Source organism: Trematomus bernacchii, unplaced genomic scaffold (assembly GCF_902827165.1).
Source record: "Trematomus bernacchii unplaced genomic scaffold, fTreBer1.1, whole genome shotgun sequence".
Taxonomy (NCBI): Eukaryota; Metazoa; Chordata; class Actinopteri; order Perciformes; family Nototheniidae; genus Trematomus; species Trematomus bernacchii.
In genome coordinates this window covers 6,000,795-6,026,067 of record NW_022987547.1, presented here as the reverse complement: position 1 = coordinate 6,026,067, position 25,273 = coordinate 6,000,795, and the positions used below count along the sequence as shown (strand labels likewise).

At 40.9% G+C, this 25,273-nt stretch overlaps 2 protein-coding genes across 2 annotated transcripts; both read right to left on the bottom strand.

Moving 5' to 3' along the window:
- Nucleotides 1–1,086: 1,086 nt before the first annotated feature.
- LOC117476376 (bone morphogenetic protein 10-like) lies at nucleotides 1,087–4,580 on the bottom strand. Its single transcript, XM_034122847.1, has 2 exons — nucleotides 4,153–4,580; nucleotides 1,087–3,852 (listed from the first exon to the last, which is right to left on the bottom strand). Exons 1-2 carry the CDS (start codon nucleotides 4,484–4,486, stop codon nucleotides 2,801–2,803), a joined length of 1,386 nt encoding a protein of 461 aa, XP_033978738.1. The 5' UTR covers nucleotides 4,487–4,580; the 3' UTR covers nucleotides 1,087–2,800.
- Nucleotides 4,581–6,705: 2,125 nt separating this feature from the next.
- Nucleotides 6,706–25,084, bottom strand: arvcfa (ARVCF delta catenin family member a). The gene is made up of 16 exons (XM_034122750.1): nucleotides 24,657–25,084; nucleotides 21,059–21,235; nucleotides 19,615–20,180; nucleotides 16,085–16,563; nucleotides 15,817–16,000; nucleotides 15,594–15,711; nucleotides 14,593–14,761; nucleotides 13,581–13,598; nucleotides 13,392–13,463; nucleotides 12,397–12,524; nucleotides 10,975–11,125; nucleotides 10,698–10,890; nucleotides 8,933–9,044; nucleotides 8,433–8,520; nucleotides 7,754–7,830; nucleotides 6,706–7,639 (listed from the first exon to the last, which is right to left on the bottom strand). Exons 1-16 carry the CDS (start codon nucleotides 24,675–24,677, stop codon nucleotides 7,547–7,549), a joined length of 2,646 nt encoding a protein of 881 aa, XP_033978641.1. The 5' UTR covers nucleotides 24,678–25,084; the 3' UTR covers nucleotides 6,706–7,546.
- Between the last annotated feature and the right edge of the window lie 189 nt (nucleotides 25,085–25,273).

Below are 25,273 nucleotides of genomic sequence, written 5' to 3'. Positions count from 1 at the left end.
CTCTTCTCCTCACCAGATGGTTGTCACCATAAAAACAAAGTTGGTTATATTATTTTATATTTGCTGGGTGCATTCCTCTCCAATGTATTAATGAATGCATGTCCAATGTATACAAGAATAAATCTTTAGATGATGTTCTCAAAAGATCTTTAAGGTGTAACTTAAGTGTTGTGATGGTTTTACTGTACTTTCAAGTCTATTAAAAATAGAGTGTGTCATCACAGTAATAAAACCATTCTACTGTCCAATTCTCCCTTTCTGGTTCTCTCTCTTTCCATATATCCCAATGAGATTTACCAAGTGTTTATGATTTAAAGTTACCCTCCCATGAACCTCAACAGCTTTGTTGCATAAGATTGATGTCCAAAAGCTGCCAAATAAACCTGATGACAAGTTGTTGTCCAGACTATGTAGAGATAGGCAAAGAGAAGGATTATAGAAAAGCAGCTTCTATTTATAAGGTATCAGCTGTACAAATATAATATAGAATAAGTATACAGATATCAAGCATGGTTAAAAATGCAGATATTTAGGTGCGAACGGTGTTGACCAATGAACAACAAAAAGAATGCTGTTTATGCGTTTCATAAAAACAAACCCATTTATTGTTTGTGTAGTAAACTAAATAAACAGAATGATATATTTGTAAAGCTTAATTATACATTATTCTGGAGGTGTAGTAATGTAACATTCTTCTTCTTTTTATTTATATTGATGCCTGTTAATGTTTAAACAATGCAGATGGGTGTTTCAATCAAATGAAGCCAGCACAACAGAACAGAGAATATGATGAACCCAAAGTGTATGGGGAATAGTGCTCAAGGGTCTTGGCTAAAAAAGAACATTAAATGTAAGATTCGGCATCTTCCCCTCACCCAAATCCTTTTTGCATGGTCCCTAACCAAACAAAAAACAGGCCATAGTGAACAGAGAAGTTGGAATATTGGATTTTTTAGGAATAATTATTCGGTTTCTACTTTTTCTGGTTTCTAATAAGTTCCACACTGTGAAATAAATGTATTATCTGTCACTGTCAGTCGATATCTCTGCCCTGCAAACTTGGCCGATGTAAATCTGTGAGCTGAGTGAGCATCCTATTATGTCAGAAAGTTCAACAGTGTTATTCCGTCAATGTTATCTGCTTCCGACTGTTAACAGCAGAAGCAAGGTGATGATGTGACATGTATTTCTTTCCATTTGTACTGTTGCTGGGGCTCGATAAGGGAGTCAGCATGCCCGTGTCAGAAAGAGGAAGTGGGGGGTTCAGAGGGCACTGAGCAACCTGATGGCAGGATTGTCAATAGAGCATGTTGGCGTTGGAGACCAGGAATCTGACACCACCTTCTCACAAATGCTGCCACTTGGAGTGGCGTCTCATCCTGAGTGACGGTCTACAAGACTCCAGGCTCTGACACCTCCTTATCACTGTGGCATGGAGCGGGCAGCGAGAGGCCCGCCAGGCATGTGACGCTAGAGTTATGGGGATTAAGGTTGTAATCACTGCTGTGATTACATGACAATGAAACAGGGTGTACAAGAGATCAAAACTTGCTTAATGAGAATTTTATTCTTTACAACTATGATAACAATAATATCGGTGTGATAACCAAAAGCAGAATATGAATGGCTGCGGTGTGAGGAAAGATTTCACAGCAGTTTATAGAAATGTTAGGTAAGAGAAATTGTTCATTTTTCAGACAGGAATCCCAGAAGAAATCCAAGACACTGTGAAAGTCATCTCCTGGTCAAAAGCTAGATATAATGGCAAACAAATAAAGGGAATAATGTCACATACTTTAAATAATTTCAGCAGCTACAACGTACCATAGTCCATCTTCTTAATGAGTATATAGCCAACACTATGATTCAATGCAATGATTTTAAGAGACTTTTCATACAAAAACAAAAACATACAGCATCCTATAAGTAGTGCAAATCATTGTTATCCGGGGGCTATCCTGAATTGAAGATTTTTCAATTATTCTGAAACTGAATATGCTGGAGCAACGACTGCATTAGATGTATTTCCTGCCAGAACGAAATGTACTGTAGATATTATAAAGAAAGGTCTGTGATGAAAAGATGTCAGATAATAAGATACTGCATTTACATATTGCAATAAGATGGCGTGTAGAAGTATTTTCTTTTCAAGCACTGTTATAACCCGGGGCGCGAACTTCACTTTTGTCAGACTCAGTACCTTGAAACATTCTTTTGATCTTGGATCCTGCACACATACTTTCAAACAATTCAGACGGTTGTTATTGCAACTGATAACAGTGCTGTAGTATTGAACCTTTTGACTAGCTCGCCATTAATGACATGGAGTTTCCAAACAGGATTTATCGGAATATTCAGACATCCACTCCCAGAACCTTCTTTCTTTTCTTATCTTCTTTAGTCTCTTGCAGTGTCAGATGCGGCCGATAACATACAGTAGTATTTGCAGGAATATGGCCTGTGATTTACACTGTAATGTGGTATTATCCAAAAGCATTCTAAAATACAAAAAACAGCAAATAATATATTAAATCATGACAAAAGCTTTATATTCTACATTAATATAATAATAATAACCTTTATACAATTAAAAATGTACATCATTTAGCACAGATTTGTGTCCGTCCCTAATATACAACTATATGTCTAGAGTTGTGTTTTTGCACACCACTGTAGAGATCTTAAATACTGTGGAAACAAGCACATGATAAGGAATATAAATAGATGAATAGATGTGTTTCTGAGATGATGGTTGAAACATTGGTGCAGTCTCTCTCTCTCTGTGTAAATGTTTCCAAGACTATCTACAGCCACACTCTGCCACCACCATTCCCTCATACTTGTGGTTGAAAGTGATCACTCCGTTATCGTGATAAAGGAGTGAAATTGGCTCCAACTTAGTGGGTACACAGCAGGCACGCGATGCCCTCTTCGGACTCTTAACACTCAGCAGTGTCTGCACTATGGCATGTTTGGTAGGCGAGACCTCGGAGGTCATAGGGGGGTTGCACACGCCTTTGCACTCATACGCCTCATAGCCCACAGGCTGGATGATCCACGTGTCCCAGCCAATGTCTTTAAAATCCACAAAGAGTGGGGTCCTCTTGCATGGCTCGCTCTTAACATTGCGACGGATTCGGGGAGGTGTGTCATAGATAAGGTTGGACTGCAGTTGCATGAGAGACTGTGTGTCCAGCTCGTCCTGAATAGCGTGGCCGGCATTGTGGTTCCCCCAGAAATCTGGTTGGCTTCGGCCTACATTATCAGGAAGGTCATTCTCATGTTCGATCATCTGGTTGAGCTCTTGTTTATCCTGCTTGCGATCTCCGATTTGATCATCTGAGAATACAATCATCACCGCATTGTGTTTCCCCTCCAAACTCCTGTCGATATCAACCCCAACCAATCTCTCGTCCTGCTCCGTGACCTCTTGAGTGACCCCTTCCTCTTCTGACCCAAGACATGCAATATGTACCTCCAGACTGTGAGTAGCAAACCCCAACGACTTCCGCCAGAGTGCAACCGCATGAGTCAGGTCAAACGACACCCAGCTCTTATCTTTGGCACGAAAATGCTTTGTCACCAGTTCCTCAAAATCCTTCATCTCCACCACCTCTTCTTTATCCCTCCTTCTCCCTTCTTTCCCCACCTCTTTAGTCCAAACAACGCTCTCGTGTATTTTGTAAATGGTCACCTTGCAGTCAATGCCGGCATTTGGTCTTTGGGCCTTCAGGAACAGGGTGAAAAGGCGGAGCTCAGCTATGGTTATGTGCTCATGGTGGTGCATGGAGATGTTGAACAGCAGGGGATGTATCCGTACACCCCTTGTTGTTATGCTGTAGGGGGAGGAATCTGAAATCAAGATATCAAAAAAAGTGTTAATCAATGCATTTTGTATGTTTTTGATGTCAAAACTCATGTTAAACTGTTCACGTTTAGTTTTTTTGTAAATCATATTAATTTTCAAGGCAATTTAAACAATAAACACTTCTAGATTTATAGTATTATGATCAAAGCAATCGACATTTTAAATCCTTAAATCTTAAGAATGTCAGAGAAAACCAATAATAAATTAATTAATTACTTATTTATTTTTGTGCGATACGGAATATAAATGCTCAAAAAGTTTGTTAAACACAAAGAAGTTTGTACCTTCATTCTTGAAACTGCGCACGACGTTGGCTGAGGGAACAGCCGTGCGGTCGTTGGCAAAGCGGTCGTACAGCTCCAGCATGTACTCCGGGGGCTCCCTGCGGGCAGGCAGAGGCCTGGGCTGGGGCCTCAGCTCGGTCAGGTTCATCGTGGAGAGAAACTGACTCAGAAAGACCTGAGCATCAAGTAGCGGATTATCACCCATCCTGACTGATACCCTGTGACTGTTCTCAGGGGACCTGATAGGACTGCTCATGCTCAAACCAGTCAACATCAGGAGAAAGACATTCGAAGAGCGGATAAATCCAAAGTTGGAGAGGACTGAAACGGCCATGGTAAGTGCAGTGGAGTAAAGGTTTCAAATCCAGAGATTGAGTATCAGATGAGAAGACGGGAGGGATCCTTTGGAAAGGATACCTGCAACTGGGAAAGACTGTCCTTCGGTAAATGACAACAGGTTGCTGTTGGGGGCAAAGACAAAACAGGTTTGCCCTTGTTGATCTTGAGGTTTGGTTCTGAGGGCAGGGCTGTGCTGTCCAATGTGCTGTGCTGACATGTTTGGAGATGTTTGGCCTTGCTCTGCCCACCTCCCTCTCCACCCGCCAGGACCTTATCATCCATTTCCACTGATATCTTGATGCATGCATTTTTTTCCTAATCAACCACTGACTAAACTTGCCTTAAAGTGACTTTAGATCAGCATTATATGTTCATGTATGTAGTGATTTATGTTGCACAATGCTGATATTTAAAATGTTTAACCGTTATAAAAAACAATTAAAGAAAATAATGGGTTTGGAGATACCAAAGCTTTTAAGTTTTCAAATGATGTTGGTGGTTCTACTTTTCATTCTAATGCTGGAAATCAATTACCAATTAACAATATGTGTTCATTTATGCTATGCAATCTCCACAAGAGGCCAGTGTAGACTCAGTGTCTATACTTCTGCCTCCTCATCTTAAATGTAATTAAACATTTTCATTAAGTGGTTAAGAGGGTTGATTTGATCTCATTTGCATATGCTTTTAGCTAATTACTGGTGCTGTTTTAATAGCGGCTCTCTGACAGCTCACAAATGCAATCATTGACATCAAAGTACACTCACTTTAACAAACAAAAAACGTATTTAAATAAATGAAAACTGATTTTAAAAATATGTCATTTTAGACATACAACACTATGACATTCCACCCATAGCTCTGAAAACACGTATATGAGACATACACATCATGCCTTGACATGAAGCTATAGATATTTGAACACAGTACATGAGTATCTAGATGCCAACACGTTACTGCTGCAGCCTGCCGAATGAAACATGACTAATGTCAACACATTTCAGCGCTCTCAGTGGCATTGTGCAACCAAGATCAAAGTTTGTTATCAGTCCTCACAGCGACTGCTGATATGAGGTTATATAAATGTCTTGACAGCTTGTCTGGATGTACATGAGGTAGGAAATGTATTATTCTAATGTCTATTCAAGGCAAAAACATGTTATTTATTTGGTTTTAAATATGCCACAAATTACTTTTGGGGAGGAAATGAGAATACAAAGACAAATGTTGCATTGGTATTCTTTGGAAGTGTTTTTGTGATACTCCTTTGCTGAGTCACTGCTTAATCAATAAATGCATTATGTATAGGGCGTAACAAGCATAATACATATGTAAACCATATATTGTACGGTACATTTTTGTCATCTCTGATAAGTTTGTTGTAAGGTATTCTGCATACTGAATTTATGCTAATATATTGAAATGTTGTGAGTTTTGCAAAGAACTGGACATTACTAGGAGTAGACAAAGCAATCTGAACAGTATTGCAATGGATGCTGTAGAGTAGGTCATGTTTTAATTTATATTTAACCAGGTAGTCCGGTATTGCAGTAGGTTGCAGACCAAAATACAGTATGTATAAAGAACATCCAACATATTGCTGTTTGTTTCAAAATATAACTGCTGGGAGTTGAGCGTGTTTTCCAGACTGTTCCCCTGGAATAATTAAATTCATTAGTCAGTGTTTTTTGGCCAATGCACCTCCATTTTGGCACAGATTTCTCCTCTTTGGATCTCTTTGGGTAGGTAAGTGGTTTGAAAACTTGCATATCATTTTTACGAGTGCCAGAAATCATCTACAGCTGTCAAATTCTGCCAACTGGCATTCAACCAAATATGACACACATTTGTAGTTGTGTTTGCAATTGTTGTTTAGCTGTGTTAGAGTTTGGTGTTTATTATGTTGTGCCAGCACATAGTGTGACTGCTAGCAAAGAATAAGCCCTGGCTGTGTACAAATGTTCTTTATACAACGAATGTGTAGGTTTTTAAGTTTGACCACAACGTAGAGAAATTTGAAAATGCAATAGTCACAACTGACTGCCTATAAAGAAAATGAATAGGAGACTTTATCTATTAATTGAAACCTGTTCAGAGAACATAAATACAGGGTTGTTAAACCAGCCGGGGGGCGCTGTTTGGTACCCACTGATAAAATGGAAAAGGGCATAAAATCCAGTCTGCAAAACAAAAAAAGACTTCAATAAAAATGTGAAATTATGCACATCATTTATTTTCATTTTTCATTCAATATAGCGATGCAAAAAGGACCACTGCAAAGCAGAGTTGTATAGAATGTAGGATCACTTACCGGGATTAGCTAATGCACATCGATAACCTTTAATTAATAACATGGGTATTACAATAAATATTACAATATAAATACCTTCATTTAGAATATTAACAGTCTTTTGTTACACATTTACAATTCCCTTTTGCCTATCATGAAACAAATGGAATAGAGGATTCGCTAATAACAGCATAGTCGAGTCTGATGGCAGCTTTGTCAAGAATGAACTGAATTTAAAATCATTTGGATGTTTTTGAAGACGAGGCCGACGATGGCCCTAATAGTAATTATCTCAAACACTGACCAAATTATATTTAAATAATTTTATATCAGAATATTTTTTAGCCCATAACCCATGGGGATGGACAACAACCGATGCTAATTTAGGCCTTCAACTTGACAAACTAGACGTTTTATAAATTATTTCCTTTTTGTGTAGCAATAAAATTCAAATTGTACATGTCATATCATCTTTGGAGTCATGATTCGCCACAGTTTGCATATTCAGGCTATTTCATATGTCATACATAATCCTTCATGAGTTTTTCAGAAATACAGTAGGCTATATTATGCTAAAGGACAAAATCTATTAAATGTTTTTCCAAATAACCTCCATAATATATACATGTAAATGTTTGGCACGTTATTTCCTGTAAACTAAGGAAATTATTTGAATTGTCTGTACAAGAATGAGCAAATAGCACAAATCTGTATTTCACCAATGGAGAGTGTCTCTACAGGATGTGTCTGGCCGTGTTGTGGTGTTTACACCCAGGAGTCCAGCGGTGGAGGTTTGTTATCCATGAGGCCCACTGCAGGCCTGCCAGCTCTGATGAAGTGTTTTCTCTCACTCAGCGCCTAGGTAAAGAAATATGCAAACAGACGGTGTTAGTCAATTTGAATCAGCAACACTGAAAAAACATTAAAATCACAAGGCAATAATCCTCTAAAACTGATTTTAATAGAACATACCTGGAGGTTGTCTCTTTCCACAACAGGCCCTTTAGCATCTCCAACTCTATCGTTTGGCTCTAAACTGGAGTATACATCTGCAAAGGAAATTATAATCACATTAGCGGAAGACAATATGGCAAATGTGGCATTTTACTGACCATTTTACTCAATGCTAAATACATATAATATGCTATTCCTTGTACTGGTGTCTGCAGAAGCCTATAAACCCTACACCAACATTAATTTCCACAACAGGCCAGTCATTAAAAAGCAGCAAAGCCTCAGAAACGATTACTAGATGACTGAGAGAAACAGGCACTTGTAATGAAATAATTCATTAAAAGCTTGCTTGGAAGCTAGAGGTCGCTCTTGACGTGAAAAAGCGGGTGCCCTTTTGGAACAACGTTGAAATGAAATGTCACTGCTGAGGCGTGCGTCTGCTCTGCCTGTGGGGGGGGGCATGTTCAGGCTAATAAGCTGAGTCTCTGCACTGATAACCCTGGCAGCACATCATTGGTTTAAGGCTATGATTCAGAAGAATATGGTGTGGTACTGAAAACCCCCCATTTCTTTGTCCCTGACATGACAAGAGCCACAATATGTTTAAAAGCCGCTTTTATTCCCCGAGCTGGAGGACACTTTTCTCATACAGATGATGGTTTAATAATAGTTTGAATGCATGCAATGATTTGCTGACCTTGGTTTTTGTCCATGAGAGGCAAGGTGATGTCATCGGCGCCTTGCTTTCCACTCTTGGATTTTCTTGTCACCCCGGTAGCTGTTGGCTTTGAAAGATAAAAAACGATTATGTTACTGGATGACTACCAGAATTGTATGCTTTCCTGTTATAATGTTTTAGAGGGGTATTAAAATGGTACCAATTAGAATGAATTGTGCTGTGTTGGACAGCCACACAACTTTACTTTTTCAGGAGACAATAAGCTTAAATGTAATGATCTGTTTTACAGCTCACATAAAGGGTTTCCTGTGTCCTCAGTGGCAAACAGCCGACTGTGCACAATATTTTCTGGGTTCAGATTAAGCCCAAATGTCCCCACTCCGACAAAACACTGATTTATTACCTGAATGTATCTTGTTTATTTTTTACTCATCCATGTTTGTATTTCTCGACTCACATTACTACTGGCAGGTGTAAAGTGGTTTGTCATGCCAAATCCAGAAACTTGTAACAAATACCTTAAAGTGGGTCTTGTTCCAGCCGGCCTTGATCAGGACGCTTCGCAGGTCCTTGTAGGCCCATATTGTCTGGAGCACATGGGAGGCAGCCTTGGTCTCCCGTGCTGATTGGCTGACAACAAGTAATAAGACAACGTGTTAAACAGCAGAGGACAGCTCTAAGACAATACTGTCCCCATGAATAAAATCTATTCCTGATTGCCCTGGGATATGGTGCTTATAATATCACGAGTTAATGAGGCTGTGTCTGAAGTATAAACAGATATTAAGCAGTTGCAGCAACGAATACTATAATACAAACACTATTATTTTCCATCTTATATTGAAAAAAAGGACAATATCTGATCAATATAATTTGGATTTTAAATTACAGCCTGTCAGTTTAGCAAGATGTATCATTATTATTTGATCAACCTTGATTTTAATTGTGTAGTTCAGTTTGGAAAGCTTTACATATTAAATATGTGTAAATCGTATGACGTTAACTATTCAGTTGAGCACCTTGACAATGTGTTAAACAGCAGAGGACAGCTCTAAGACAATACTGTCCCGATGAATAAAATACATTCCTGATTGCCCTGGGATATGGTGCTTATAATATCACGAGTTAATGAGGCTGTGTCTGAAGTATAAACAGATATTTAGCAGTTGCAGCAACGAATAATATAATACCAACACAGTTTTTATATCTTTTCCCATCTATTATTACAAAAATACAATATCTGAGAGGTTTACTTTGAATAACAAATAACAGCCTGACAGTTGCAAGTTCAACTTTTTGATTGTCTGTAAATAATATCCTACTTTATAGTGTGTTAGCTGTAAATTGGCCCTTCAATAGTGTTTTATTTGTCAGCTAGTTTACAGATTTTTATCTTCACGGTCAACTTGTATATTTTTTACTTTTTAGATCTGTTTTATTTTCTATTTTGAGATGTTCATATTGTATAATTGTTTATTTTATACTCTTTTTCATTTCTAACTGTGCAATGCCTCGTTTTTTATGCTGCTGTAACCAGTGGTGTAGTGGGGATTGTTTTACTGGGTGGATGCAATGTCGACGCTCTTGAACTGAACTGTCAACGGGGGGGTGCACTGTGGACCTCTGTCGCCTGTCAGCGCAAACTTACATGATGCCGTTTAAAAATATAATAATAAAGGGCGGTGCCGGACGTCAGCGAACCAAACTTTCTGCGCGACTGTCACTCAAATGCGGGACATAGTGTCAATGTGTGGGACGTGGGACAAATGATAAAAATGCTGTGCCGTCCCACACAAAGCGGGACACCTGGTCACCCTAGTCATCCCAAACAATGCCACAAGTGCGCAGTGCACTCACAAAACATGCAGACAGCAGGTCTACAGAAACTACCGGTATGCTTAGTCCTACTTTAGTTACTGTAGCCTACTGCAAAAAGCACGCGCTGCGCTCAACACACACACAGACTCAAAACCATGGACACACCGGCACATAAGTTACATAAACAATTGTGGGCCTAAGTTGCATAAATGCTTAGACTTAGACTATTAAAAAAAAATCATGCTTCAAAAAAGTGGGGGCTCCAAATAAGTGGGGGGACGGCGATCCCCCGCGTCCAACGACCACTACACCACTGGCTGTAACGAAATCCAATTTGGGATAACTCCAGAAATCCAATTTGGGATAAATAAAGTATATCTTATCTTTATCTTATCTTAGTTTGGGAAGCAGTACGTATTTAGAAATATATGTGAAAGTTGTGAAGTTAACTATTTATTTGAGTACCTTGACTTGTTGATGGCCACCAGTTTCTGCACTGCATGACCCTGTATGAGCGCTCGGGCGTTCTCTGGGCTATCTGTGATGATCTCGTGGATGGTGTTCAAAATAGACACCACCGTATCTCCATCAAGGTTCTTGGCCGGGTGTTGCTGCCCACAAGGAAGATTCCCCACAAGGTCCCTCAAAGCATAGCTCCCTGTAACGACAAAAACACAACGTAGTGAAGTCAGTGTGCATGTGTCGAGATGTGTGTATGAAGATGAGAGTAACAAGCCTGTACCGATGAGGTCTTTGTTCCTTCGGTCCATCGCCAGGTTACGGAGAGCGATAGCCACCGCCCGCACCACTTTGTCGGCATCAGAGCGCAGCAGCTCCACCAGGATAGGAAGCCCCTTCTCTTTCCTCACTGTGGCCCGGATGAAGCTGGACCACTAAAAGACCAAATACAAACAAGGTGATGTGGTGGCGTATACATCTCTGCTAGCTCATCGTAGAATCTTTTGTCACTGTTTTTTTTATATCTGAACGTGGAATCAATATGTTTTATTTTTGTATTAAACTTTTCAAGGTGGGGTGGGAGGGGAGGAGATGGGTGGGGGGGGTGGTGGCTGGCGATGGTTTGTTCTAAGAAATTGAAAATGGATGAAAAAGTCTCAATTGTGAACCTGTATGATTGTGCCTGTTCTTCATAAAAAAAAAAATGTTTTTAAAAAAGAATAATTTTAAAAAAAGAAAAGAAAAGAGCAAATACAAAATAAAGCTGAGTAAAGTTTAAGAAAAAGTAAAACATCTTAACCACCCACTTATTTCTCCACTTTCAACAAACCATTTAAACTAAACTATAAAAGTACCATCAGTAAGAAATGAGTTCCACCCTCTGAATTGCTGTCGTGTATGATGCAATTTAATCAAAAAATATACTGAGTTTTACAACTCCTTTAATCTGAGCGAGGCCTATAGGTTGAATTTCAGTGACATTTATTGCACAGTATATCTTGGCAAAGCACATTATTTGACAGGCCTATGGATCCACTTAGGTTACATACTGTCGCAGTAAAAGCAGTTTTTGAACATACAGGCTGACGAAAAAGTCAATATAGAAAGTCTAGTTGGATTTAGATGATCAATCCTGCACTTCCCTCCTTCTGAACACTCAAACACTGGTCCAGCCTCAGACACAAAGCCCAACAAGCCAAGAAAGTGTCTAGTCTGAACCTGTACATTGCAGACTGACATAAAAGGAGAATTCACCCTTAAAGGTCCCCTATTATACTGTTTTTCATCAATATATTATAGGTCTCAGTTATATACAAAACATTTCTCTGAAGTGTTTGGCTCGAAATACCAAGCAGATCACCCATTGAGCATCCCATAATCCCCTCTGTTTCAGCCCTGTTTCAAAAGTGCTGATTCTCTGTCTTTGACTTCAGATGAAAATAAGAGAGATATAATGTGAGGATTTGATCTAGAGACAAATCCTAGATCTGCTCCTATATCTATACAGGACACTATTAAAGCATCCACAGCAATCTTACTTGAATACACTCTGGGCAAACAACTTGTCACTTCTTATCTACATTGATTTAAGTGTTAATGCTCCATTGTCAAGCTTTAAAGTGACAATTTTTTTTTGTTGGGATAAATGCAACAACTTCTGTGTAAGGAATGCCACGGATAACGGGTAACTTTTCCATCTACTCACAGCCCATTGTCCCGCAGCGAGGTTCTGCAGGGCCCCCCCGGCTGCCTCCAGGGTGTTGTGGTTGTGACTGCAGGTAAGAAGAGAGAGGTAGAGCCTCACCACCTCAGGCTGATACAGCAGCTCCAGTCCTTTAAAGAGAAAAGAACAGAGTCAGGGACGACGTGTTTTCATCCACATTGTTCTACAATTCCCTCTATCTAGCTTAGTTTGGGTCAATAGGTAAGCAAGCCAATATGAAACGTGTTAATGAAACTCTAGGTAAGAACATTACTACTCCTGCAGAGGTTTTTTATCTTTGTTCTGAGCCAGTTGTGGATGCTGGATGTCTGACAAGTAGTATAGCGCTGACCCTGGAGCGTAACATGCTTATCATACTGATTTGCATTCACTGGCTGGAGTGTGGGAGGCATGAGCTCAGCTTTGATCTCTGTTCAAACAGCAGTCAGACCCGCATGCAGTATTCAGCACTACAGTACTGTTGTAAAAATATTTTCCCAATAGTTTCTATACACAGAATGCAATCACGGCTATAAACGGGCCGGCTAAACAAAAGATAAAGATAGCTTAGCAGCAGCAAATAAAGATGTCCCGCAGTATCTTGAGCAAATTCCTGTGCCTGCCAGAGGAAATGTGCCTCCTCTAGATGTTGCCAGATAAAAATGTCTTTCAGTCGGTGGGTCATTCTGTTTTAGTAAACTCTCCTCAAGTGGTGCAGGTGCTGGAGTGTGGCTTTGCATTTAAATGAATTATTTGTCAGGCCATGCCAGCGTCCAGCATATAAAGCAAATAGGGTAACACAGAAAGCAGGTGCTGATGCTTGATTATAGTGCTATGGGACGATGATATACGATGGAAGCTCTGCATAATGCATCTACCTTTAATCTATTTGTAATAAGCCTAATGTATAGCTTACTTATTCCCAAAAGTCACTGTGTGAGTCATGCCAAAACGCGAATGTGAGGTTTTTATGTGAAGTTACATACACAAGTATATACCTTTCATTGGTTCTGTACGTTTTGGTAAATCCAATGTACCGTACTTTCTGTCCATTAATCCATTTTTCCAACCTGTACATCACAGACATGCACACAATACAACACTGGTTTACATGATATCATTATATACAGACGCATAATCACAATATCAATTCCATGAAAATGTAGAGCAGTAACTAGCACACTGACCTTGGTTGAACCATTCCTCTGATGGATCAGGATTGAAGGGAAAATAAGAACAATGTCAAAGATTAGATTATGCAGCAGCAGATAAAGGAGCTCCTATAATGCGGTGAGACACTGAGGGACCTGACAGTATCAGGTTGATCAGAGAGGCATTTGACAATTGTTGCAATTAGCTGAAAGGTTAGCAGTGAGAAAAAGCCGTAAAACTTTAAATCACATTAACTCAATCACTATTGTTTCTCCATTAAACTATGTCCTGCAGCACAAACTGCTGCAGCCTATTACTATAACTCAAAGTGTTACTTACATGGGTTATGCATCACTTCCAAAGAGTTTTCACAGTTTTATAACCTTCTTGCTTCTTATATTGGTGTAAAAATCAAATAACTGATGTAACAAAGTATAAACAGGCTTTTTCAATTTTGGAGCCTGGCACTCCTCCTGCAGGGCAAAATATATCACCAGCTCCTGCATGCGCAGGGATATGAAATATTCACGCTCTCCTTGGCATAAAAAAGGGCATGAAAGGTTAAACTGATGCTTGGAGCAAAGACACATTGAAAGTAAACATTTAAAATAGAGAAATTGTTGACTTACAGGGACACTAGTATAAAAAAAGAAGGTAAATATCCTTTTTCAAACAAAGATTTGTAGGTAGACTGTTATGGAAGGAGATGAAGGAGGGGAAAAACAAAGAATTAAACAATATAACTACAAAACCTTTTGAAAGTGTTTCTGTGCTTGTACAATCTGGGATATCAGTGCATCTGTTTGAGTAATCTGCACTGCAACTGCTATATTAAGCCCTTATCAGACTCAAATAGAGCATAATAATCTTAATGTGGGGTATTCATTGTTATCTTATCTCGAGGACACCATTAATCAGTAGATGTCCCCACACATGGGTGTTACTCATACACTGACCGCATTCTTGAAATAAAAGTAAAGAATGTTTTCAATCAGAGCAACCAGAAATGATTAATGTGATTTCATCATGTATGACAGTCTTTATAACCTTTGGGTTTTTTCCCTCCAAAACAGTCGGGCTCATTCTTCTTCTTCTGGTGTCCCACTGATCTCATCAGATGATTGCCGTGGGGCTCCTGCAGACGCTCGGCTCCAGGTATCTCTTTGTGAACATGATAGGACAGGTTTCGCAGGATGCACACGCAGTTCTCCACCGACTGAAAGGAGGCAGAAGATTTCAATCAGAAAGTTATACTGCAGGAGAAGTTTACTGGTGTTTACACCGACTTAGTATTTATTTCCCCTTCCACATTCAAATGTATTGATTATATATTCCTTATCGAATTGTAAATCCTATAGAAATGTCAGAGATACAGAGATGGCAAAAGTAAACACATCCTTTTCTCAAGTAGAAGTACAGATACTCGTGTTTAAAAATACTCTGGTAAAAGTAGAAGTGCTGACTAAACTTCTTTACTCAAGTAAATGTAAAGAAGTATGGGCTTCGAAAAGTACCCATAACTACCAGCTGTTTTAAAGAGTACCTGACCTCACTTTATATTAATAGAACAATAATGTCATTGTTAGCTAATGAATGTTTCGATGCTGAACAACGGCAACATGACAACGTTTTCATTGGTCCCTCTTCTTTAGAGAAGACCAGGAAATGATGGATACACGGATCGTGTTCAAATCAACAGGCACGCAATGACTCTAAATAATAATGATCACGCCACCAAACACAGATTCAAACTAAACCTGTTTTGAAAATGTAAGAAGTAGAAAGTACAGGTATTTGTGTTAAAAATGTAAGAAGTAAAAGTTAAAAGTCGTCAGAAGAATAAGTAGTGGAGTAAAGTACTGATACCAGAAAAATGTACTTTTTACAGTAACAAAGTATTTGTACTCCACTACTTCCCACCTCTGACCTAAAGTCACTATAACAACATACAATTTGATTACAAAATGTTTAATGCGCTCAAAAACAATACATTGTAGGTTAAATTGTTTTCTTCAGTCTCTAAATCTATGGCAGTATGATGACTTCACCTTATTGTCAGTGTCCTTGTTGACAACAGCTGACTGAAGGGCATGAAGCAGTGCGTTCACCAGCCCCTCACACTCCCTCAACCTCTGTCGAGCCTCCGCCCCGTCCGAGCTGACGTTCCTGCGGGAAACAACCGTGTCAGCAACGCTGCGACAACTCAGTCCATCAAAAGTCAGCTTTTTGGGCAGCCATTGTAATTTGTTCCATGACAGAAGCAAAGGTTACCTCAGACATCCGGAGGTGTTCTTGAAGACGGTGGTCCACTCAGCACTCAGCAGTTTGGAGGGGTCGGCTGCGTCTCTCCTCCAGCCTGAGTGCGGGATGATGATTTCATCCGTCAGTGTTTGAAGCCCGTTGTTGATTACCATCATCTTCAGGGGCTCATGAGAAGAGAGGTTCCACAGTGTGCCTGTAAAAAGTACAAAAAATCAAATACTGTAAAGATACAAATGAAGAAATATAACTCCAGGTAAACTGAAAAATCGAGCTGTACCTGTGACCAACTCTTTGACCTCCACGCTGCTCGTCCTCCTCATTAGTCGGACTAAAGCTGGGATGCCATCGCAGTTCTTGATGGCCATTTTGTTGTTGTGGTCTTTTCCATAGGATATGTTACGCAGAGCACCACAGGCCTTGCGGTGGACTTCAGGCTTGGGGTGGTCCAGTAATTCCACTAAGCACGGGACCCCGTTAAGCTGGCGAACCTCCTGTTTGATGCGGTCGTTCTCGTAACACAGGTGCTGCAAATAGGCGGCAGCATTGGACTTGACCGGGTCCATCGGGTGGCCGAGCATGGAGATGACCTCAAGCAGGTTGGGGTCTCTCCAGCGGGGGTCTCTGCGGAGGCTGTCCAGGCTCACCATGCTGCTGCGTTTGTGGGGGAACTGCAGGGTCTGAGCCCGGCACATGGCCTGGAAGAAAGGATTCAGGTTCCCCTCCAGCTGGGCCATGAAGGCATCATCATAACCGCCTCTGAGGAGACCCAGAAACCCATGCATGTCATTAGGATCAGGATAGAAAATACACAACAATCTTGAATTTTAGGATTTGATGAGTCATAACCAACATTTTGGGAAATTCACGTTTCAATTCTTGATCAGAGTTAGAAAAGAAGAATGATACTAGCATCTGTACACTTGATTGTGCAAGTCGTTAGCTTAACCTAAAAAACACAGATGTACCTCAAAACATCACTAATTGTAAAGAGGTTCAAATGAAACAGCTAAGTACGGTTTACATTTTGTGATACCTTGTTGTTTGCAGGTTCCTTCATCATTTCAGGTGTTGATTGTAAAAATAAACACTATTTTTGTATGTCTTGTTTGTGTAAAAGAACAAGGCTAAGGTGTTAAAGAGTTAAGGTTATTACTTTAAGACTGAGCCCAGCTAGATGTTCCCTCCGCCTCCTCTCCAAAATGTAGCCTTGTATTTCACAGACAAATATGAGAGTGTTATCGATCTTCTTATCTAATCAGCAAGAAACCCAATAAGCGTATTTCCCAAAATGTCAAACTATTTATTTGAATGTAAATAATTACCAGGTAGAGTAAAACAGGTTTAATGGTGTCTTGTAATAGACTGGGCTTCAGGGACTTTCACAGCATAAGTGAGTTGCTTGTATCTTTTGTGAACAGCTCTGTCACTTATATGGGATAAGGAAAAGCTTCTGGCAGGCAATAGCAGGTGAAACCTCCTTATTTATCGACTTTGCAGGAGGCTGCCATTCCTGATTGATACCGGCTCCAACTTAACTGCTGTCCATATGTCTTTCTATTGTCCGGACTGACTCACAGGCTAGAGGTGACTACCAGGTGTCTGTGCAGCTACAAGTGTGATATATAATTTTCACAGCAGGTCATCCGTGATAAGATGTCGGATTGTCGATGTGTACATTGTTACCTCTGCTGCTGTACTCTGGCAGTATATATATATAACTCCTTACACTCTCTGGCTATCTTGAACATGTTCTTGTTTCATTTGTGGTTAGCCCAACCTCTAAACCGCAGATTATGAATAAAATGGTAATTCAAGTTCATTATTTGGCAATCACACATGGAAAAACATTGATGTTAGAATGTTTTTTATATAGATTATCCATATTTCCCTTTAAAGGTCCCATGACATGCCCCCGCCGCCACTGCATCAGGCCGTTGTGTCCTTGGGCAAAACACTTCACCCAAATTTGCTCATGTGGGTACTGTCCACAGTAAATGACCGTTACATGTATGATATGTGTGTAATGTGTACTTGTAAAGCGCCTTGATGACTTCGAGGTGTGAAGATGGGCGGAGTGGCGCAGTGGGCTGTGCGTTTATCATCAGATCAAGGGGGCGTTGAGGAACACCAGTTCGAAACCCGCCGCCGCTGCGCCTGTAAAGCCGTTGTGTCCTTGGGCAAGACACTTCACCTGAATTTGCTCCTGTGGGTATTGTCCACAGTACATGACCGTTACATGTATGATATGTGTGTAATGTGTATTTGTAAAGTGCTTTGAGCATCTGGAAAAGCGCTATAATAAATCTAAGGAATTATTAATTAATTATTATTATGACATGGCCATTTCTACTGATCATAATTCCATTGTTGAGGTCTACTAGAGTAGATTTACATTGTTCAATGTTCCAAAATCACATTGGTTTCTCATACAGCATCTCTGTATAGTATGTGTATTCACTCTCTGTCCTAAACGCCTTTTTGGAGCTCCTGCCCCCCCCTCCCTATGAGCCCACTGTGCTCTGATTGGTCAGCTCGCCCACTCTGTTCTGATGAGTCCACCACCGTTACAGCGGAACATCAGTGTTTATGTGTTACAATGGCGTTTGTTAGCAACCAGAAAATGACACCAGTAATGACAAACAGATGAGAATGCTGCGTGGGGTCTGGGTGCCGTGTTGGCGGGACTTTGCGGGGCTCGCTGCTCCGCCCTTTGAGGCTCGAGGAGCGGACAGTGTGAGCTGGATTACTGGTGTCGTTTCCTGGTTGCTGCGTGGGGTCTGCGAGACAGCGAGACACCGCGGAACTCAGCCTGAGCACACACACACACTCACAGCGAGGAGATCCGCAGAGCCGCGGCTGAGAAGAGATAAGGCTGAGTGAGTGTGTGTGTGTGTGTGTGTGTGTGTGAGGAGATCCGTGGAGCCGTGGCTGAGAAAAGATAAGGCTGAGTGAGTGAGTGTGTGTGTGTGTGAGCAGCTCCCGTTACGTCACTATGCCCGTTACGTCACTATACTCAGGAAGAAAAAGATGGAAAAATAAAAATCTCCAACGAGGCGTTCTGGGGCAGCATAGACATACACAGTATTTTCTGTGTTAGAGTTTTACTCGCTACAGGGTGTACTTTGAGGGTTTGTGACTTTGCAGACCGTTTACATGCATAAAAAGCTACATAACACACAAGGGGACGGGTAATAACCAGAAAAGCATGACATGGGACCTTTAACTCTAAAAACATATATAAGAATCACTGACATTAAAACGTTTTTTTGTTTGAAATGTAACTCTAATGTATGGAATCCAGTCAAACTGCAGGTACATAAGTGCACCATGGAGTTAAATGGGTGTTGAGGCATTTAAAAACGATCCTCTTTTTACTGCTGTAAAGTTATTGATGCTATTTATGTCAATGGTAAATTGGCTTTCTATTGGCTGCAGTAGCCTGTGTTAAAGGTGATCTCATTAGAAAAGGGACGTTATTGATATTTCAGTGACACAGACTGAGTTACATTTTCCTTCCCCGTCTGCTTTCTGTACAAAATGTGTTTAAAGGAATCAAAGAAAGACCTTAAATAACCTGACAGCCTTTTTAGTGTACTTCAGTGACTGAATGAGAAACACACACATTTTACAGATTTATTTTTCCCATGGCCCTTTCATAACGGTTAAATACACATAGCCTAGAGACTGATCTATATTTGACCTTACCTGTAGATACCATGGAAACAACAAGCTAGTACTTGAAAAACTCATTTACACAGTCTCCCCTCTAGGATCAATCCAGTTTGATCTAATGTACCGCCCTCTTACCTGGTTCTGGAGGGTTCTCTGAGGAGCTCCATGGTGGTGATTGGCCTGAACTGGTGGACCCCCGCCAGTGTTGGGTAACTGGAACCCGGGTGTTCAGCCTTCAGGTCCAGAGGGTTTTCTCCCCCTTCCTCCTCCGCCTGGCTGCTGAGAGCTGCCGGAGCGTAGCTGTCCCGGAGGAAGGGCAGCGTGCAGTGAGCCCCCGTCTGAAAGTTCTTGGCGGGCCAGTAGCCATGGAGGGTGGCCCGGGACAGGCTCCCATACCCCGGACATAACTCCCCCCCGATGCCTCTGTAGCTGTCAGGGAGGGTGTACACTCTGCTCTGCCTGTCGGGGTTCACCGGCTGAGGCTCTTCAGGCTGCTGCACCACCACTGGCGGGGGCGGCTGTGGTGTAACATACTCTGGGGGGGCTTCAGGAGTTGGGGGCTCAACAGGAGTGTCATCTTGAACCTCTGGAGTCAATATGAGATCAGGTGTGTCTGGTGTCTGGGGGTCCTCCTGCTGTGTGTCTGGGGATTGGGTTTCATTTGGAGCCTGTTCACCATCTTGTTCCACAGCTTTGGACTCCTGCAAGGATTGATGCACCACAACTATTATCTCTACACAAATATAATTAGAGGTTCGTCTTTAAAATCCCATTGGTATGAAAGGTCTTAGTATTCCTCTTGTGAAATGCTACAAGAAATGGTGTGTTTACAGAGCAGGAATTATTTGGTCTTAATTTACTTGCAACATGTTTTACTTACTGTGTGTGTTTTTCATCAATTCAACACTAGCCTGGCTTTTTGAGCCGCCAGTAAATAATGAATTCTTCCTTCCTGCCAAACAGTAATGAATTCCTCACGTTGAAAATTTGCTTGGATTTGACTCTGATGAAATAATTTGAGGTCCAGCCACTGTTTAGAAGCGGTGTAAATTGAAGTAAATGTTATTGTGTCGTTTATCAAACTGCATTTAGTTGTTGACTGTGAGCAAAACCTCATACCACAAAAACATATAATTATCTTGCAACTCACTTAAATATAAACTAATTGCAGAACCATTTTTGTGGTGTTGGTTTTTGTACCTTTTGAAACTCATTAATATAGAGAGATCTGAGACTAGACACATGGCTCGGGTAACACCTTTCTTTAGGATGCATATATTTTCATATTTCTTAAAACAAATGTTGGTTAATAAGTTGAAAAATAATAGTTAAAAGCTTCAAGAATATACAGTAAATGTAGTCACAGTAGTGACAAATGGATCTTATAGGCTGACAGTTCAAGTATTACTAAATAAATTCAATATATAAGTACAAAGTATTTTTGAACATCTATAAGTTGATGTTTTTATCATTGCCAAAAAAGACTTGACTCTCTTTACCAATCAATTAAAACTCTTTTACAAACTACATTAGGTGGTGACAATTCCCAAAAAGTGTGACCAAACATAAAGCCTTGCACCTCAGTGTCTGTCTGCTGCGGGGTGTCGGTCTCCGTGGAGCTCTCATTGGTCGATGTCACCACGGAGGCGATGGAAGTGGGCGTGTCCAGCTCGTCATTGGCTGACGGGTTATCCAGAGTCGCCTCTTTGGCCTCCTGGGACAAAGATAGTGGAGGAGGCCCCTCTGAACTCTGCTCCTAAAGCACAAAGACATAAATGTGTGTGTGTTAATATATTATACACAACAGAGAAATTATTTTGGGGTAGACAACACGATGACAGCACACCATGTCATTAAAGCTGTCGCACATGATAAGGGAGTAATGAAAGACTGTGAGCTCAGTCAGTGATGAGAGCACAACTCACTCCCCCTCCATAACCATATAATTTGTATAATTTGAAACAAGATCTGTTAAAATCCTGCTGAAAAATGCCACTTATTTCTTAATTATGCTGAAAATCTGAGACATTCTGTGCCTCTGTGTTCAAACTATTTGGTGAGCTGTAATTTAATTGAGCAATCTATCTATTGGACAATAACACTCAAGCTGCTGCAGAGCCAGAGATCATGTGTAGACAGCAAGTTAGAAATACTGACATAATAACGGATGAGAGGATTAAGTGGTTATACGAGTTCTCCATTGTCATATACTTTCGTGCAGGCTTACTCTATCAGGTAAAATGTGCTTTTCTGAAGGTTATTAGTATAACAACAAGTACAAACATCCTCATATATTCAGATATTTACAGCCCATTGGTGTATGCATGCATGATTTGTTTTCAAATTATTATATTCAGGCTCAATTCCTGTTGAAATGTGCCACAAGTTTAAATGGATACAGTTGTTAAAGCTTTCATAACGATATCAGGGAGCAGTTAGCTTCTTTTGAAATGAAGTCTACAAATACTGACAGACAGGGAGGCTTTCACCGTGTAACAAAAAGAGAAGAGGTACAAAAAAGTAGACACCAACAGTGTAGTGTTTGGTAATAAATCAGGAGGGAATAAAGCCATGTTTTTCTGAAGTGCGCATCTGCACCAGGCTTCTGAGTTACAGTTTAGTAGGTCAACCCGACTGATGGGAACATCGTACATTAAATAAAACAAAACAGACGATATCTGCATTGTTATTTTGTTTCTCCATAAGACCTATACAAAAAAATCCAGGCCATTTCATAGACATATGTTCATGCCTAAATCCCTCTTAACAGATGTTGACATTGCCCTTTGTGTTATGTAAGCTTGTACAAGTGCCACTTGACTATGTACAGCAGGATAGTAATAGAACTGGATGGGAGCATCAAGTTAGTTAAGTCATTTAAATGTGTTGTTATGAGACCAGATTAACCAACACTGACACTTGAATCAATAATCCAGCTGCTGCTCTGGTACAACATGTGGATATTTCTCTAATTTCCATTTGCTTATTTCAATTAGAACTTGAAATTCTCTTTTTCTTCTCAACAGAATGGGTTTCATCAACCGGAGTGGATTAATTATTCAGCATCTTGGTGTGAGAAAGAACTGGAGGCAGTAATTGACTGTAAACACATTTTATGCTGATTTTAATACAAATGTATCATTCATTTAGGCGCGTCTACAAAAATCTGCCTCGCTGCTCTAATGATCTCAATCAATATCCGATTATCTGATACACTTTTTTTAAGTCCCAAGAGCCTTTTGATTGCAGCAGCTGCAATTCTCTTAGATCTTGGACAAACAATAACAACCAATCAACATATTAGAGTATAATTGATTTAAAATGTGTTTTTTTTTAATCCAGGAAATCCATTCCACTACATCATTAATAACCTATTTCACCATGAATTGCTTCACCCTCTAAATCAATTTTCATTGTATTTAATATGACACAAATGCTTATAATCTCAACTGAAATGCATCACTCAACAGCACAGACATTAAATGCTAAATACTGCACTCGGATTAAAAAACTTTAAAATACCAAACTCTTTTTTTCTGAGGCTGCGGCATTAAACCGAACAAGTGCTGAGAACTCAACTCCACTGCATTAACTGAGGCTGCAGAGATCAGCTGACTGCATGTGGAGGGAGAGGGCTTGATTCGCTTTTCAAACACCAAACACAAGAGCCCCTCATATCCAAGAGCAAAATGTGTCAGAGGGGCGAGGAGATGAAAGGGTCACACAGGAGAAACTGGCAGCCGGGAAATGCTTTTGGCTAAAACACCTCTGAAGGGGGTTTGATTGGACATTGTTCGGCTACACTGAGTGAACGCCAGGCCAAAAGATGGACAGGGTACTACTGTTGTCCACAGACGGCTTGATGGCATATTTGGAGGACGATAATAGGCTGGACAGGGGCCCATGTGCTGTCCCCATCTGATTCGAGCTCCAGGGAAGGCCAGGCCGCTGTGAGTCAAATCTCATTTAAATAACTCACTGCACCATCACTAACTAAGCGTGCTCGCAGAGCCAAATAGGTCGAGATGACAAATCTGACTTAAAAAAAAATGGAGGAAAGTCTGGTATGTAGCTGGCAGGTGCAGGGATGCAGGAGACAGAAGGGCATGACTAGCATCTTGTCCCCATCAACTCTCAGTTTTTGGGGCCAGCTGCAGCCAGGGTTTTATATTTGGGGGACATCTAATGCTGAGTGAGTTTTTAGGTGACCAGCTCAAGGGCACAACAGACAAGCCATGATTGAAAAATAGTCCCACATCTAAAAATGATGTAATTGAATCAGTGAAGGCAGTCATTTTGTAGTGATCAAACTTAGAATAAATCAGCTTCAGCAGGCAGTTTGTCTTTTAAACTGTGGGATTGAAAGAGTAATGCTTCCAGTGGATAATAAAACATGACATCAGCCCACTGATGTCAGAAGACATTAGTCACAAGTTTGTCACAACTCATGCCCTCCACTATCTGTTGAATCAGTGATGCTCATGGAAATTTCGTGTTGCTGTAGATTCTGAATGAAAATGCCACTGAAATGACCCATTTACTAAAAGGATTCTTATTATTTAGGACTTGTTTCCTGCAGAGACCCCATTGTCTGTTATGCAATAAATCATTTTAAGTCATAATCCAGCCAAGTGGGTCTGTTTGGAGAAAACACTGATGGAAAATGACAGGCCAGAAAAAACAGAAAGAAGGATATTCATTCTCAAAGTTTCTATTCGAAGCCTCTTTTCCCTCCTCTGAGCCTCAAATAGTTAAATGCTGCATGGTCAAATTTGATGTCTCTCTGATACATCACGGCAATACACTTACCAGTGTGTGCAGCATTCCCCCCCCCCCCCTTGAGGGATAACCTCCCCTTATAATGCAATCAAACATTATCCCCCCCCTTATAAGCTTGCCTATGCATTTGCACACATGCTTGGCGGTGCGCATGCACACAAACACACACTTGATGAAGATGTTAGCATCATGTCCCCATGCGTACAAGGAGACTGCACCGAGCAGCAGGGAGAGGGAAGGAGGTAAAGCGATTGATGCCTCCTTCAGTCATCATGACAGAGGCAGAATGCAAAGTTGTGGAGGGCTACAGTTCTCTGCAGGAAGGAGAGGAAAAAACTGACAAGCAAAAAAAAGAGGGAGGGTACAGAACAAATAGAGCCATTCCACCACACACTTACCTCTTTTACTTCAGCGGGCATTGCCAAATCTTCTCTGCTTCCCCACAAATGATGAGCAAGATGCGTCCCCCAGTGAGACGTCTGTTTCTCTGCTGAATTCTTGCCTTGACTCTTCCTTTGAGCATATGAGGCAGTTCAAACATGAGCAGCCATCCTTTCCTCCCAGCTTTCACCAACACACGTCCTCTCTCTCCCTTTTTTCCCCTCCCTCCCTCTGCCTCTGTTCTCTCGTTCTCTCACAAACGCACACTAGACGCACCATGCACACATTTGCTCAACACACACACACACACACTCAGAAGCAATAAACGGCGGGCTCCCTCTCATTACTGCACTCCTCCTCTGATCTGTGCTGCAGTTAATGTGTGCGCTATTAGCAAGGTGCTGAATCAACTCTGTGATGCTGAGCCTGTGAATGGCTTAGGTAAGTGCAGAGCCCTGCAATCCCTGTGCGCTACCCATATTTTCTGGCAGCCTTGGTGCGCAGGCAGAGCACACACACACACACACACGGACACACACACATGCCGTTCCCTGCGGGCTCACAAGCAGATGCAGCTGGAGCAGCCCGCACTAGTTTGGTCCTGTGTCACCCATGTGCAGCATAATAAAGGGCG